This window comes from Apodemus sylvaticus, chromosome 9 (assembly GCF_947179515.1).
Source record: "Apodemus sylvaticus chromosome 9, mApoSyl1.1, whole genome shotgun sequence".
Classification (NCBI taxonomy): Eukaryota; Metazoa; Chordata; class Mammalia; order Rodentia; family Muridae; genus Apodemus; species Apodemus sylvaticus.
This window is the reverse complement of record NC_067480.1, coordinates 109,704,257-109,721,611: the sequence shown is the minus strand read 5'-3', so window position 1 is coordinate 109,721,611 and position 17,355 is coordinate 109,704,257. Positions and strand designations below refer to the sequence as shown.

The following is a 17,355-nucleotide window of genomic DNA, read 5'->3' as shown; positions in this document are numbered from 1 at the left end:
GAAGGGAACAGGCAGCAGAAAGAGGGGGAGGGGTGTCCAGAAATCAGTTAAAGAGGAAACTAAAACTTCAATAGGCTTAAACCCCCCACCCCCAAGTCCCCACAGTCACATGATTAGCAGTCCCGGCAAGGAGCGAGGAAGCAGGAGGGGCCGTCAGGGCATCCCCAGACCAGGAGCAGTGCCTGAGCCACAGGAAAGCTCCGGAAGCTCACTAATGAATGCTCTTCCTGAGAGCCAGCACTGCCGACGCCACACTTAGCAAGAGTAAGGTCAATACCAAGCAATGACTGTGGGCGAGCACGCGTGGTGCGTGCGTGCGTGCGTGTGTGTGTGTGTGTGTGTGTGTGTGTGTGTGCGCGCGCGCGCACACACACATAGATATGCTGAGCTTTTGGTTTTTACTCAGGATTACTATAAAGTGCTTGTTTCCTTAAAAACTGTCAACACATAAAATTATATTTTATTCTGCACTGCACAATTAGTGTAAGGCTGATGTTGAACAAAAGCTGCCCTTCTAGTGACTTCAGAATTGAGATGTCTAAGGGTGACCCCACAAAGGCATCCTGTATCAGACACGCCTTCTACTCCTCACACCAGAGAAAGGCCACACAAAAATCAAGCCACTTCAGGCCTCTGGTCACTTTTCCTTCCTTCTTTTTGCTGGACCTCCCACGCGTAACAGCACACCCCAGTCCTTTAACCATGTTCTTAACACAAAGGTTTCACTCAAGCTTAAAATAGAACTCATTACACAATCCTTACAGCAGGCTTGAGAGGTCGAAATACTTCTTTCTTATCTTCGGGCTTTTTGGCTGCATTTTCCAGGCGCTGCGATGGAGAGCCTTCAGACTTGGATGATGCTATTAAGTCCAAGAGAGATAAAAAAGCAGTAACAGATAAACGCATGTCACAGACTGTCCATCCCCCAGCCGCCATCCATCCAGCTCCCAGGTCCCTCGCTGGCTTCAGTCGGCCCCTCTCCAGAGTCTGAACTTGGCCCAGGGACGCATCAGCCAGCAGCCATTCTGAGGGACCAGTTTCCCACTTCCCACGTCCACACCACATCTGCTTAACACAAGCTCCCAAGGACTGAGAAGAGCGCTGGGAAGGGACTTTCTAACTACTGCCACAGTAATACACACTGACTACAGCACAGCCTCAGAGCTCAAAATGGAAGAGATGTGTTCAAATCCCAGCTGAGGCATTAGCTAATTCACCTTAGGAAAGGTGTTTAATTACACTCAGCTGTGAGGTGCCCGCCATGGCATATGTGTGGAAAGCACTGAAATACAGCTCTCTGAGTGACATCACTGGGACTGCTGACATCCTCAGCAAGCTGTCAAAGCATTACTTTGTAAAATGCAGCTGTATGCAAACCCGGGCCTCCTTCTACACATGGAGGTCTTCTAATAACAAATTACAGCCATGGTTGTTCCCAGAAAAAGTGTGTAAGAAAGATAGCTTACATCTCACTCTGAAGCGTTCACCAGAGCCACTCTGGGAGCCAGGATGGGAGCCAGGCTGGGATCCTGAGTTGCTGGACCCTGAAGAGCTGCCACTGCCTGGCCTGGGGACCAGCTTCTCCACTCTCTCCCACAGCAGCCGGGGCTCAATACTGCTGTTAGAAAGGAGAGAACAGAGTCATCCCACCACACTACAGCAGAGACATGCACTGACATGGGCTGTGGAGGCAGAGAAAGGCCTGCAACAGTAGCTAACAGCATACTACACGCATAGTGCATGGCACACAAAGTGCACCCCACACAAGGAGCACACTTCATACACAGTGCACTGCACAGAGTGCACTGCACACAGAGTGCATTGCATACACAGTGCATTGCACATAGAGCACACTTCATACACAGTGCACTGCACACTGAGTGTGCACACTGCACACAAAGCATGCCCTGCACACAAAGCATGCCCTGCACAGCGCTCACTACACACAGAGACACTATACACACAGCATACTGCAGAGTACACCGCACACACAGCATATTGCACAGACCATACTACACACACAGTGCACTGCACACAGAGCATATTGCACAGACAGCACATTGCACAAACAAAGTGCACTGCACATTACAAATACTGTATTCAGGGCCAGCATCTTCTTGCTAAAGCACATGAAATCCATGTTATGTGTGAGGTGAGATATGACTGCTTACAGCTACAACCACTTCTGTCCTGTCGCACAGTGACAGCTCTTACACCCTGGACGCCCACAGTTCACTCTTTGAGATGCGTGGAGGAAGCAAAGCTGGTGAGGCTTCCTGCCATGGTCAGACCCACAGCACACTCACTGGGAAGAATCGTGCCCTGGACACTCTCATAGGAGAGTGTCGGCCTCCTCTAGTCATCAGCATTAAAGGGTCGCCGCAGACTCTGGACTGTCATCCATCTAGCCACTTGTACCAACATTGCCAACACAACAGGTCCACTGATGACCGAATTGCCAAACACTTAATGCTATCTGGGAGCACCGGTGTTAAGTTCTCAGTATGTGCACACACAGCACACTCCACCCCTGGGCCACGTCAGAGCCGCTAACCACACGGGACTCCAGCACCTCAACCCAGCTGACGCCAAAGAGGTGACACTTACTTCATTTTAATTAAGTTAAACTCATACTTCGCCTCATTGGCTAATGGCTACTGCATCTCACAGAACTACCCCAAACCTCAGCAATGACGTCACCTGACGAGCATGGCAGCCTATGGCAGGCTGGGCAGTAACACCGACTCACTGTGATTTCTTTTAAATCAGTCTAAAGCTTCACAATTTCTTCTAGATTAAAACCCTAACAAATGAAGACTTCTTAGAACTTGCTCTCAATGTAGTATTTATTTAGAAATTACTACATTACGTGCCAAGATTCAAATCTGCTTTTCATCACTGATCAATCTGGTGCTGGGGTGTGTGTGTGTGTGTGTGTGTGTGTGTGTGTATAAAACAGATCATGCCTGTCTAGAACTTCAGTGCTGCAAGGGCACACTTATGAAAACAGACAGAAGATGACTCTGAGAGGCTGCAGCCCACAGCACAGCTTTCCTGTCAGTTTTCTTTTACCTGGTGGAATTCCTCTGTCCTGCTTGGCTAGTTTGCTGTCCACTGCCCTGCAGTGGGGAATCCCGGCGGGATAGGACAGGGGAACGGGAGGTCGTTCTCACGGGAACCTTGAGGTAGGAAACACAGCAGTTAAGAGACAACAGAAGACCAGCACAGCTCCCCTTTACAGCACACTATGACACAGCCCTCCTGAGCCCCGAACGCCTGCCATGAAGCTCGCTGCCCCTCCCAAGCCTCCCCTGCTCCTGCACAATCCAAACAGCCTGGCCCATCTCTACAGTCCTGTGGCGCTGAAGTCATGTTTGGACTGAAGCGGGTGGCAGAAAACATACAACAGCACCTTCCTGAGATAATTTGTGAGAATCGCGAAAATAAGCTCAAAGAAACCCAAAAATGGTCTACAAATAGATCAGCAGGAAGCAGGACTGGCAAAGAAGCGAGAAAATATTCAGAGGAAGCAAATTCCAAGTGGAGGAAAAATACACTAAGATGTGCCTTTGATCCTCTTGTACTATTAGGTACAATACGTTCAACTTAAAAGTAAAAGATCATTGTCTTCTTAATGTTTCCTCATAAGATTTTTTTCTGAAATCCTTGATATTATGCACAATAATGGATAGCTTCTGTATAAATTTACAATTCTACATGTTGTTTAAAATTTTTCTCTTAAAAAATTTTTAGTAAATTATGTTTAAAACCAGTCAACGATAAAAAGCTAACTGACCATTGGCTAAGTGTAACTGTGGAGATGGGATGGTTTCCTCCATGAGCAGTCATTTGAAGTGTTTCGCCCTTTAACCCTGGTGAAGTCACTGTTCCATCATCACAGCAAACAGTTAAGTTTAAATAAAGAGAAAACAGCGCGTCTGTCTGTCTGTCCTTACCCTTGGAGGCACCTCGTCACTGTCTGATCTAGACCAAGCCTTTTGAGTGGGCTCGGGTACCTCCGACTTAGAGTCAGAGCTCTGACTGAGCCCCTCACTGCGGGAAGGTGGACATGGGTCCTGAGAGCGGAGATGGTGGTGTGCGAATTTGGGAGAAGGGTCACTGAAGGAATGGGATCTCGAGACAGGGGAGACATTGTTCTTGAGAGATGCCAGGTGGGACCACTGTACCTTACAAGAAAACAAAACACAAAACATTCAATGCGTTCTGCATACAACTAGCTTTTCTGGTCAATACTAAATCCCAAACAGGAAGTAGCAGAAGTGGAGTGTGAATCAGGGAGGCACAGTGTCAAGCAGGGGACAGCACACAGGCTCCATGCTGATGGAGGCGAGAGGAAGCGCAAAGGTCACTCCCAGGACACAGTGCCCAGACATGCACTGCAGAGCAGTGAACAGGGGCATGGGCAGACCCGAAGGGGAGAGGGATGCACGCATGCCCATGCCAGCAGAGAGGTGGGGACCACAGGACAGAGACACTGCTGATCCGCAAACATCCCCACCTCAGGACACATCTGTGCATGCACACAAACTCTTACTGTTAGGGGACTGCAACAGAGTAACTTAAGAACACCAACTTTCTAAGTATACCAATATATTTTTTATTTTCTCCCAATCTTAAAAATGTTTTAAACCTAGCTGAATTTACACTCCCAATTATGAAAAAAGTGGGATTAAAATTTCTTTACCAAAATATCCAGTACCAAGACACCCCAGACTGACCAGCATCAAGATTCCCTGGGCTGACCAGTAGGAATATGCCTTTGAAATGAGAACTCAAGAACGTGAAAATTTGCCAAGTGAATTTCTGCAGTCACTTTTAAAAACATTCTCTCAAAAATCTATAAAATATTTTAGTAAGTGCTATCTGTCTCACTGTTGGAGAATAACCACCCATTAAGACAGTTCTGGAAGCTGTAACTCAGCACTTACTAATCAGCGTTTCTCATACCGACCTGCATGGCTTCTGCAGGTATAACCGGCAGTTAAGACCCAGGGCAGAGTCTCTGTGGCTCACAGGCAGATCCAAAGAATCCTAGTTTTGGTACAATCCCATACTATTAAAACATCTTAAGTGTTCGCCGAACGAATATGTCATGAAATAGAGCTAAGAGGGACTCAACGCTAGGAGCCATGTAAGCTTCGCTCTTACAGGTGACAGCTGAGGCCAAGAGCACTCTGCAGAGGAGGAAGGAGGCCGCCTCCTCTCCCTCCTCTCCCGAGACAGAAGCTTCTGAAGCCTGCTGCTCAGGGGTGAGTTTGCCCTTTCTTGTGCTGAGTTTAACTTTCAAGTCAAATGTGCTTCTCACCAGGAAACAGGAACTAGGCTGAGCAGCAAGTGGCCGCTGACCCTTCCACCTCGCCCCCTCTGCTCTCCTTCTCTGAAGCTGTCAGCTGCATCATCTGCACGAACCCCACCACACCCTGCCTGAGCCTCAGACCTGATCTTCTCAACCATCTGCCCAGGAGGGTTAATTATTGCAAAGCATATTCAAATTCTCATAGGAATGCATCTGTTACAGAAGGGCCATTTTCTTCTCAAAACCACCAACTTTTGTCCTAGGTGACATGCCAACACCAGGGCCAAGTTCAGAAGCTTCGAGATGTTTGAGGCAGGGCAGCATGGAGGAGTGCCTGAACACCCGCAGGGAAGAGACAGATCGGTGTAGCCTGCCACCTGCTGTCCTTTCTAAACAACAGGGCTGCTTCTCTCCTGAGCACTCAGACAAGACAGAATACAGGACAGACTGAAGGAAAGGTCATGAACTTTCCTAATCTCTTACAGGAAATCAATATTTAACCCACTAGTCAGAACCTGTTTTAAATCTTGACAGGTTTGAGTATCTGTTTTTTTAAAAACAAAACAAAACAAAACAAAAACCCTTTCCCAGAAAAATTTTACACATTCAGCCAAATAAATAGGAGCCTGTATGGAACCACAAGGCTTCCAAGGGTCCTTCAGGGAACTGGGACCACAGACATAAAATAAAGTACTTACTTTAAAATGCTCAGGAGAAAAGCTCTCTTCTAACCTCCTTACTCAATAAAACCAACTTTCTAAAAATCTAATTTAAAAAAGTCTTTAGTAGGAGGAAGGAGGGACTTCATGTCTGCGTTAAGGAGGGGAAATAACTGTACTGACTGGAGCGGGTCCCAATGAGTTCAATAAAACCTTAAACAACAAAACAAACAAGAACCCCGCAAGCCTCCTCTCCCTGCGGCTGAGCACACGCCTCCCTCCTGTTCGCTCCAGATGTCCACGTGCCTCTGCTAAGTGAGACAATGGGCGACACGTGGCACGGTGAGCCCCGGGCAAGTCTTCAGCACAGCGAAGCTGCCACTGCTACCTGTGGCTCCGCTGGTCTCTGCAGGGCAGGGTGCACAGACTCGGAGTTGCCATTGGAAAAAGATTCTGAGCGGGAAGGCACGGGCGGCTCCAGTCCTCTGCCTGTCTGCTTAGCCTGGGCCTCAGGGGAGCTGTGGTTAGTCTTTCTAAATCTATCTTCCACCTGCATCAGAGAATTAGAAGACATGGCTCCGTGTTAGTAGGAAAGGGGAGATGAAGACTGAGATAAGCGCAAGACAACGGAGAGGAACTGTGTTCTCGTCAGGCTGAGCAGAGAGGCGGGTGCACAGTGGTGGTGCTGAGCAGGCAAAGATTCAACAGAGGACTTTTGAAAACTATGAACATGAAAATTAAGCAAAGCAGCTTCCAGGGCCTAGAGTTTCATCATAAAGAATTTGTCCCTGACGCTCCTCCCTGGGAAGGAGGATGTAGACGGGAGCCATCTGCAGGCCAGGACTGAGCAGTGCTCCTGGACACACCCAAAGTCCTGCTGTCTAGCCCAGAGAGGACCACTGGGCTACGCCCTCCTGGGAGGCTCGGGTCATACAAACGCAACAACTGATCCAGTAAGAAGTCAGGTTAAAGGTCCACTTCTTCCTCATGCTAGTCACATGCTAGAGAACAATGGTGTAGGCATTTTGTGTGTGTGTGGTTTCCTTCTGCTATCTCTAACATTTGCTAACTGAGGCACCCTCGTAGAAAACAAAGGTGAGGTCCTGGCTAGCACCAAGGTCTACCCTGGCATTCAGTACAGCTCTCAGCAGTCACCAGGAAAAGCCTAGCTTTCTTAGGACCAACACGTACGCAGTAAGGGAAAGCAGATACCTCCCGAGCTCTGTCAGCAGGGTCGTAGTGAGGCTTGGGCTCTGGAGCATGATAGCTTGGTTTGCTCCTGTCCTGCTGCGGGGGCGGGGGCGGCTGCGGCTGCTGTGCGTGCGGCCTCCTGTGGTCGTGCTGTAGAGACAGGAGATATGCTTGTTCTTGTTGCAACTGCCTCTGGAGCCTCTCTGCGTGCCGGTGCTCCTCCAGCTCCCGCCATCGGCACTCCTTGGAGAAGGAGAGGGGGACACTGAATCTGGGGACCGTGGCGAGCTCACCTCCTCTCTGGTTCCCTTCTTGACTTTTGTATTTAAAATAGCACTTCCCCCCTTGTTTAAGAGCAAGGCAAAATGGCTGGGATTTTAAATAGCATGTTACCTGTGTAAAATGTGACAGCATTTGCTAACTGTAACATCATTGTGGAGTAAAGGAATTCAATTAAACATCACATACAGTGGTATATATACACACATACTTAGCAAAAATCCTACAGCATGCACTGTGAGCCTGCCGCCTCCGGCATTTTCACATTCACTGACTGCCGAGTTCTGGTTAAGAGCTGACGGGCAGAGTCAGCTTGCTCCTGGGAAGTAAAGCAAGGGCCATTCACACTGTGCTTCACAGCGCGACCAGAGGACATCTTCACGGGAACCTGGCTGCCACAGCAAGACCAAAAGCTTTGACAGTTACTATAGCTGGCCAACTTAGGAAAGGGACGACGGCCCTGTGGCTGGGAATGGGACAGAGGTGGGGCGTTACCAGTAGCATGGCCTGCTCCTGGAGCAGCTGCTGCTGCAGGATCTCCAGGTGCCGCTGCTCCTCCTCGAGCTGCCGCCTGATGTACTCCTGTCACACAGAAATTACCCAGCAGTCAATACACCCAGGAGGGACGTGGCTGAGCCACTGTGAGGTGACCAAGCACCACCCCGGAAGACAATCTGCTGCAGAGGACTTCTGCAAAGGTCCCGGGCTGCCAGCAGTCTAACTTACTTCAGTTCAGGCACTGCTGGTATTAAACTATCATCATATCCAAAACAGATCTTTCAAGGGGGCTAGCTTCCTATTAAGGACAACAGACACCACAGAAACAGGAAGGCATCATTTTAAATAAGCAAGAATCAGCAGTTTTTAAAAACTAAAACCCATATCTGTTTAAGGTAAAAACAAAAAACCAAAAATCCCACACCAACCAAACAGCATTTGTGCTTTTGCTAATGATTCCAAAGGTTCCTGGAACAATGACTGAAGTCAGAAGATGTGGTCAGGGCTGTGGGCAATCCTCTACAGGTAAACTGGCCAAGCCCGTGCTGGTGAGCTTGTGTGTCTGTGTGGTGCGCACAGGCACAAGTGCATGGGCAGACTGAAGACGGGACAGCTGAGTCACAGTGGAAACAAAGCGGTCACAGCAGAGAGAACCTGCCACCTAGACACACTTAAAGCCCTTGGTTCAAGCTCCAGCCCTGGGGATGGGTAAGTGAGAGTGAGGAACATACAACCCCGCAGTTCAACAATTCCTATCACTACACAGGCATCAGGAAACCCAAACCCAGGCCTTCGGAGACAAGCTGCAGCCCCTGCAGCACACATTCAGCAATGGACGGGCCTGCGGACACTGTCCCACAGAGGGGTACGGTGACTCCAAGTGAGCGTCTCCTCCCAACACCTCATTTCATGCACATGCCCTAAAATAAAAGGAGCCAAAGATACACCTGACCAGATGTTCAAGTTAATCAATAGTTCTGGACAGAAGAATAACAGATAACGAAGAAAAAATAGCCTGCAAACACTCAGAACCCCACATCATATAAACCACACCGAACACCCACAGCCAAGCCCTTTTAGCTGCCACCTGACACACCAAGAGCATGCTAAAGCATCAAGTGGCTTCACGATAGACACGTGGCCTTAGCTGTCTGAGAAAAGGAATCTTGTGTCCCAAACCATTCATTTTTTGACATCACAGAATTAAATCATAATTTGAAAGATCAAGTTACTATAAACATTTGTTTCCTGACTTTAAAATGCAAGAAAACTGGCGAAAATCACATGCTATGCAAACCAGAGATCCCGACATACAACATACACAAAGAATACAGCCTATACTTGCTTTCGTGGGAATGTACCATGCACCACAGCAAGGAAAGAAATATTTACAAAAAGAAATAAATTAATTAATAAAAAAATAAAAAGCAGAGTAAAACAACCAATTTTAAGAAATATTTAAAGTCCAGGGTACTTGCTATTGACAGTACTTTTAAGGTTCTTTTATATTTTATATTTATGAGTGTTTTGCCTGCATGTATGTTTGTATCCCATGTGTATGCATGGCTGGAAGAAGCCAGAAAGGGAGCACTGGATCCCTGGAACTGAAGATCCAGATGGTTGTAAGAAGCCATGTGGGGGCTGGGAACTGCACCCCAGTCCTCTGGAAGAGCAGCCAGTGCTGTTAGCTGCTGAGCCATCTCTCCCGCCCTATTCACAAAAATCTTAAGAACTAAAATGCCACCATCAAGTTTCCTGTCACAATCAAACATGGAAACGTGTCTGGGTGACGTCAGACAAGTGGCAGGAAGCATTTTCACAGATTTGTAGCCGCCAGGTGTAAGCCCAATAAAAACATTAATAACTAACTACATAAACAAATAAGCCCTACTGTTAGAGCCAAAAAGTAGATTGTAACAGGTAGGCTATACCACGGAGATTCTAGGAGCATGGGTACACATGCAGAGCCAGGCTTAGGCACACAAGGTCCAGGAGGCACCGGTGTCAAGGCCAGTAGCTGGATCACTGCATTTGGAAGATAAAACCATGGTCTGTTAGTTCTTTAAATATGAACTCCAATTCAAATTGGTTTCCACTCACTGACTTTCTTCTTTGTCCAAAGCTCAAAGCACAGATTGACCAAAGATACGAAAGCCAATACACTGAGAAAAGTTATTTGCTGTTTGCATAAATAATTTAAGAAATTTACAAATAAGCTCCACAAGGCAATACTAAAAGTATAAGTATACAAAAACTGGGTTTTATACTATAAACCATAGCAAAAACCACCTTCAATGCTACAAATATACCTCAACCCTGGGCTACGGTCCTCACTTAGCCAGTAGATACCTCAGGCATTCACTGATAGCTTCCTTAGAGTTGGTTTTGAATTTCCCTGTCTGAAAGTTAACATCACCCCATACCTGGAGCTCTGAGGACAGAAGCCAAGCTTGGGAACGTGACATCTGCCACATGTCAGTGTCTTCAGGACTCTGGTGAGCTCAAGGTCACCACACTCTACCCATTTTTATTCTTTTTGAAGTCAAGTCATTTTAGTTTCCAGTATGTTTAGACACCTAAGCCCGAGTGTGCAGGCACACATGCGTGTGTGTTTGGTCCCCAGGACCCAGCTCCAGGGTTAGAGGCCACAGACGCCTGGATGGACATTCCTGCAAGCTCACCTGCTCCCTCTCCACTCGCCTCTTCTCCTCTTCTGCCCGTCTCCTCTCTTCCTCCTCTTTCCGCCGCCGCTCCAGCTCCTCGAGACGCCTCTTCTCCTCTTGTTCCCGCCGCCGCTGCTCTCGCTCCTGCTGCCTCCTGGCTTCACGCTCTCTTCTTTGTTGCTGCAGAAGGAGAACTGTGTAGTTACCAGGAGTCTATACCTGCGGCTCTCAGGAGACTTGCTGACGGTGATAAGCAGGTGTAAATGAGGTGAGTTCTGGATCCTAGCTATACTGGTCAGTTATTTCTACATCACCCTGCACTTAACGGCTTCCCCATATCCACTGGTCAAGGTGTGATGCTTCTGTGAAGCCTCAGGGGCTGAATCTTCCACGCTGAAAGCAATCATCCTCAGTACCACTGCAGCACTTAGAGGTCAGAAAATCTATCATTCATGGGCATCAATAACTATCTAGGACCCTTAAATCAGAATAAAAAGGAAGATATGAATAAAGGGTAGAAGAAGAAAGAACAAAGGAAGGTAAATATTTGAAAAATGAGAAATATACACGAGAAAATAACAAAAAGAAATGAAAAACAGCAGAAGAAAGCAAGCGTCACCATCACTGCTAGGAATACCTCAACGCTGCCAATGAGGAAGTGTGAACGCTGTTGTCCTGGGCTTTGTACCAAACACTTAAGTGTTTAAAGCTAGTTGGTGTTCCTAGAATAGTTCCCTTTAGCACCCTTGAAAGTCAAGATCTTGTCCCTACTGTACAGAAGACAGGCTTAGACAACTAACTTGTCCAGTGTCTCCACCTAAAAAGCCTCTGTCGCAATGGCCGTTCCGCCTGTAACACCTTCTACAGCTACATGTGGCCCAGCATCCCACTGACAGAGGGTCCGTTCTACTCAGAGACTCAGCCTGTGTGCACGGCGCTGGGGCTGGGCAGGGCAGAGGGAGCTGCCTCGCTCTCATGGGTACTTGTGCCATCCTCTCCCAGCTGAGTTCCTGATGCAAGTCTCTGTTTTATTGGTGTCTGCTTTTGGAAGAATTAACTAAGTGCACACAGCTCACCTAGGTTGGAGGCGAGGCCATACCAGAACGAAATGCAAACACCCACAGTTCCGAAGGAGAACGCACCATCACTCAACTTTAGCCTTGCCATACATCTGCTATTTGTTAGCCCGCCTTTAGAGCTTTTAAAAAAAACTTAGAAAAAAGAAAACTCAGACTACATGACTGTTCCAAACTCAGACTACATGACTGTTCCAAACTCAGACTACATGACTGTTCGAAACTCAATGAAAAGAGGGCAACCGAGACTCTGTGCAGAGAAGCCTTCACCAGCCGGGCGCCACGCACTGCTCGCTGCGTCCCATCCTGTCTTCTCAGCTCAGATCTGCTGCAGGGCTCCACGCCCACGATTTTCTGGGATACAATACCTTTAAATGTTTTCCTAAAACGTAGGTACAAAAGTCCAAATTTCTCCTACCATAGATCTCTATGAACAAACTAGCATAACTGATAGAAACTCGAGAATCATACTTAAAATGAACATCTGGAGCCTTTTCCCTTCAAAGTAAATGAAGCTACAGTCTGTCATATTCCCTACACAGCAACCAGCAAGCCTTGCCAGGTTACTGCATGTAACAGCTAAAAACACTCATTCTCCGAACTCTGATAATAACAATTACTGAATTTTTGCCAACTGGGAAAAGGCAGTTTAAAGTATAAGTTATTTGATTTCACTACACATTCCTGGGCGGATACCATTTCCAAAGGAAAACATCTTTTGAAATTTTTGGTTGTGTACAGTGTGGAACAAATAAATCAAGGTGACTTCTAGAGAGTGTGAGGCTGGAGCTCTGGGACGGCTCTCTTATCTCTTATAAAGTCTGGGGCCTGTGAGCTTTCTCCTTCAAGCAACACAGGCTGACAGAACTCCGAGAGGTGAAGCCAGCTGACCACGCAGGGCCACGGCAAGAGGGACTGACGTATGCTGTCTGCAGAGGACCCTCCTTAGTGCTAAAGAAAACTGGTGACTGGAAAATCGGTCACTCTCTGGAGTGTTACCACACTCAAGAGTGTCACGGAGTATACCAACCACACACGAGGACATGATGGCCAACACAAAATGTAGGGGCATATTCTCTGAACAAGAAAAAGTGAAAGGGCAAAAGCTTAGGAAGCTGTATATATATATATAAATCTTTAGCTAAACAAACGATGTCCCTACAGACTGTCGGAGATGCTGTTGGGTCTCCGCTCTGCTACTGAATACTCAGAGACCAGTGACTCAATACGGAACAAGACCACGAACTGCCTTTTTCGGCAGCTATCAGAATGCTCTGTCTTCAATGCAGGGGCTCTACAATGGGCTGTCACTCAAGCAAGCCCCTCCCCCTTTCATTCAGGGACTGGGTACTCTTGTACACATTGGCTTTGATTTCTGGTTTGTTATGTTGCCCAGACTGGCTCTGAATTTTCAATCCATCTGCCTTAGACTCCTGAGAGTAGGAAAGGCAGCAGATGCCTGACAGAAATATTTGTTTCTTAGTTCTAGAAATTGTATTTATCAATTTCCTGTATGCTCTCCCTAACATATTAATGCCTTAGAATGAATGTCTCCTGAAGGCAAGCTGGGACTCCTAGATCGATAGGGGTTTTTATTGTTGTTGTTGTTGTTCTACTAGCAGCAACTTGTTTTTTTTCATTGCCCACAGGGAGACTGGGACAGGGCAGAGCGGGTTTCCGCTCTGTGTCTTCCCAGAACCACGAAAAAGGCAGGAAGCAAACAACCCGATCTCAGCAAAACCAGAGGACAGATTCCAGGACATCTATGTGACCAATCAGCTGGGCTGAAGATCTGGGCGGCTGGCTGTCAGTGCGGGGTGATTGAGAACTGGGTTTGTCTCACCTGGTTTTTTGTCTCTTCACTAACCATTCACTGCTCGTCTGTGTTTGACCTAATGTCCAGGATCCCACTAGGTAAATCCTCTTGGAATGTACGAACACTCATAGCTTCCACCAACCTACAGGTTAAGAGGTCATCAGCAGATTGGGTGTATACCACACACCCCTGACAAGAGGTGTCTTCACTTACAGCGGTCCTTGTTCAACTGCGACGTCATAAAACTGTTATCATGTGGGACTGGGGTATTTGGGGTAACATGAACTGCTCCTAGCCGTGTGGGACTGGGGTATTTGGGGTATCATGAACTATTCCTAGCTATGTGGGACTGGGGTATTTGGGGCAACATGAACTGTTCCTAGCCGTGTGGGACTGGGGTATTTGGGGTAACATGAACTGTTCCTAGCTATGTGGGATTGGGGTATCTGGGGTAACATGAGCTGTTCCTAGCCACTATTAGTCACGTCTGGCCTCAGAGTAAACTCTTTAGTATTCCCTTGAAGGCAAGAGCTGCATCTGTGCCCATACAAGGCACAAAAGCAAAACCTAAGTCCCTCTGGAATATAAAGGAAGGACTCTGTAAGGAAGAAAGAGGACACACCTAGCTGCAGCAAGAAGTTTTATGGCAGATGCCAAAGGGGGGCTTCTGGGCCATGGTTTCCCTTACTCCTGATTTTCAGCATCTTATGCTGGGCTGCTGACAGACCGCCTTTAGACTTCGGGTCGTTCTTGTTTTAATTACATTTATTCGGGGAGTTACACACACTCGTGAGGTCAGAGGGCGTCCAGAAGAGTCCGACTCGTCCTTCTGTCATGAGGGTCTCAGGGACTGAAAGCAGGCCAGACTCGGAGGCCCAGGTTTTAGTTTTTATACCCAGCCATCTTGTGAGATGGAGAATCATCACTTATACTGTCTGTAATAGGAATTCCGAACTGCCAACTTGCCTTTTATTGAAATGGCTACAAAGCACTTAACCTCAAAGATTCCCAAATGGCCACTCTAGACCCTGGGATGCAAACAATGCTTAGAGCTACATCCAATTAAGGAAAACTAGCCTTCAAGGTAAGGAAGTTTCCTTTTAGTGGATCTGTTTGTGAGCACACTTGCAGCCCCAGTGCTGTGTTGTTTTTAAGGGTCGCTTTTTACTGTTTGAGAACTTCACAATCCATATAACATGTTTTGTTCAAATCTATCCCTCGCTCTTTCCCTACCACCACCTTTCCTCCTTTCTTTTCTTTTTTAGATTTATTTTACTTTTAGCAGTGCGTGTTTAGCCTGCAGGCGTGTATATGTAACCCTGTGCTTGGTGCCATGAAGTGTCGAGAATGGGTGTGAGTTGCACTCTGCTGAGAGCCAGACCTGGGGTCCTCTGTAGGAGCAAGTGCTCTTCACCCCTAAGCACCTCTCCAGCCATGTTTAAGGAAACTGAGAGCAAAGGTGATCCCACTGTGAGTATCAATTAGCAGACCAGTGAGAAGGTGTGAGGCAAGCATCTCCACCTCTAAAGAAGGCACCTTTCACAGGCCTCACCCACACCCCGGCATCCTCACAGCCCACCCCACTGCGGACCCCACACTAGCTGCCAGTTGCACTACCTGGCCTGACAGCCGCCCTCACCACCTGTGCTACAGACAAACTCTGCCTTAAGCCACGCGGGCAGCGGAGCCCAGCCCAGGAACACAGTGGCAGACATAGTCAGAGCCTCCTGTCCCTTACCTCAGTTCAGACTCTAGCTCAGTCCAGTTTTCTGCTCTGGTCACAGAACAGTGAGAATAATCTTAAATATTTAAGAAATGATTTTGCAACAAGTAAATTTTTAAAAGTTATACACTCACTGATTTTCACCCCTACAAGTCCTAACAGAATATTTTTTACATTATCTCCCTCAGTGAGGCACACTGGCTTTCCAAGCAGCAAACTGATCCGCAGAATTATCGAAGGCACCAACCATCGCCAACACAGACTATCCATGACCTGGGCAACAAGCAGCAGGTTTAGTTAGTTAAACTAAATCCCACCAGAAATGTCATTACAGGGCTTGATCTTTGATGTTTCTTCTACTAGGAAAAATAAGAGGCAGAAAAAAAAAAGATGTTCATATAAAATGATGAATGAAAAATTGCAGGGCTGTGGCATAGAAAGTAAAAGGCAGTCAAGAAAAGAAAATTAAGTTTTGATTCTCAAGTGAATTACAGGGAAGTAGTACATTTGTGTAAATAAAAGATAAAAATAACCTATAAATAATTATATTACGAGTGTTTATGGTATGAATGCCTTTCATGAAAATGGTGCAAACTGTATCTACCATAAAATACAAGTAACATTACTGACTATTCTGCTTTCTGAACCTTTAAAAAAAATGTATTTATTGTGTACATGTATGTGGGGGCATGTGCATGTGTACCTGGCAGGGTCTGAGACAACCTGCTGGAGTTATTCTTTCTCTCTGTACACTACCCAGGGCCTGGGATCAAACTCAAGTTGCTGTGCCGGGTGTAAGCATCTGCGGAGCCATCTTACTGGCCTGAATACTTTAAATCCACCTCCAAAGCTAAGATATTTAGAGAACAATGCTTTTTGTATGAAAATGTCTAAAGTTTCAGAAAAATATAAAACTGGGTTACAAAAACTAAGAATGGCAGAGAAATGAGGTCAAGTCTAAGCAAGTCAATTTAAGCACAGTGGAAACACCTCTTGGGCAGTCTTCACCTCAGGATATGCACATGAGTGTGGGCAGATCGTCCGGAAATGCGAATCGGCCAGTGCACAGCATCCCTGCAGTTCTCGGAGCTGCTGCAGCAGGGCAGGCAGGGCTGACTACCTCATACCCACAGCTGCCGTTTCCTCAGCAAGCTCGTGGGGTGTCTCATGCGAACACGGGTGAAGAAGGGAAAAGACCACACACATCTCCTTTCTACCTCTTCCAGCCGCCTCCTCTGCTCTTTCTGCTGTTCAATCCGCTTCTGCCTCTCAGCCAGCAGCTGCCTCTTATACTCCTCCTGCTCCCGGAGCTGTTGCTCCTGCAGAAGCTGCTGTCTCCGCAGAGCCTCAGACCGCTCCTTGTTCTCCTGCTGCAGTCTCAGGAAATCACGTCGCAGAGTTGACTCTCCAGGCACATTGACGATGGAACTGCAGGGGACAGGTCTGTCAGGGCTCCATGCATCACATGGGTCTCAGAGGGCGTGATCCAATGGGAGCACCCAATTCCCTTCTCGGGGCTACTGACTGGGCCCAGGAGTTCAATCAACAAGTCTGCCAGGCCGCCTATGCCCCACGCTCCACAGGCTCACACTAGCCTCTGTCATTTAGTGATGTCTGGAAATGCAGTCCTAGGAGACAGCACTCTTACTTGGGACTCTCCTCTTCTTTCCCTCTGATCTGCCTCTGGCCCTCCTGTTTTGCATCACTGCAGAAAAGAACTAGCACCCACTGTCTCAGCGTCACTCCATTTTCGTCTGGCCCACCCCAAGCCTGCTTTGTTCCCTGACACTATTTTTTATCATCAGAAACAGCAGCAGGCCTCATGGGAGACTCATGAATGAGCTTTGAACGAAAACTTGGCTATCATTTTCTGCGCGGGGAAGGTGTTCCCCAAGCCCCTCTCGCACGGCATGATGAGACAACTCCATGCCCTGCTCCCAGCTCAGGACTCCATGGTCTCAACACAGCCTTCAACTTGGTACTGTTCTGTACTCAACCAAGGTAAGGCTAGAGCGGCTGCAGGCAAGCCCATTACTAAAGTAAAAGTATAAGAAAGTAAATCCACTAGTTAGCTTTCTGCTGGCTTCACTGAGATAAACTGCGCACGAGACATCCGGAGGCCAAAGGCTGCCA

The 17,355-nt window shown here is 47.4% G+C and overlaps 1 protein-coding gene across 50 annotated transcripts in view; it reads right to left on the bottom strand.

The window, feature by feature from the left end:
* The window catches only part of Map4k4 (mitogen-activated protein kinase kinase kinase kinase 4), a 132,759-nt gene that overhangs the window by 19,213 nt on the left and 96,191 nt on the right, over window positions 1-17,355 (bottom strand). For 6 of the 50 annotated variants that reach the window (XM_052193103.1, XM_052193107.1, XM_052193115.1 and 3 more), the window contains exons 12-20: window positions 16,440-16,650; window positions 10,626-10,787; window positions 7,942-8,028; window positions 7,189-7,410; window positions 6,365-6,526; window positions 3,957-4,187; window positions 3,073-3,179; window positions 1,467-1,618; window positions 763-860 (exon numbers count right to left, since the gene is read on the bottom strand). In XM_052193103.1, coding sequence (XP_052049063.1) covers window positions 763-860; window positions 1,467-1,618; window positions 3,073-3,179; window positions 3,957-4,187; window positions 6,365-6,526; window positions 7,189-7,410; window positions 7,942-8,028; window positions 10,626-10,787; window positions 16,440-16,650 — 1,432 coding nt within the window. Of the gene's footprint in view, window positions 1-762; window positions 861-1,466; window positions 1,619-3,072; window positions 3,180-3,956; window positions 4,188-6,364; window positions 6,527-7,167; window positions 7,411-7,941; window positions 8,029-10,625; window positions 10,788-16,439; window positions 16,651-17,355 lie in introns of all 50 variants that reach the window. The other 44 variants (XM_052193117.1, XM_052193142.1, XM_052193149.1 and 41 more) reach the window with 16 other exon arrangements.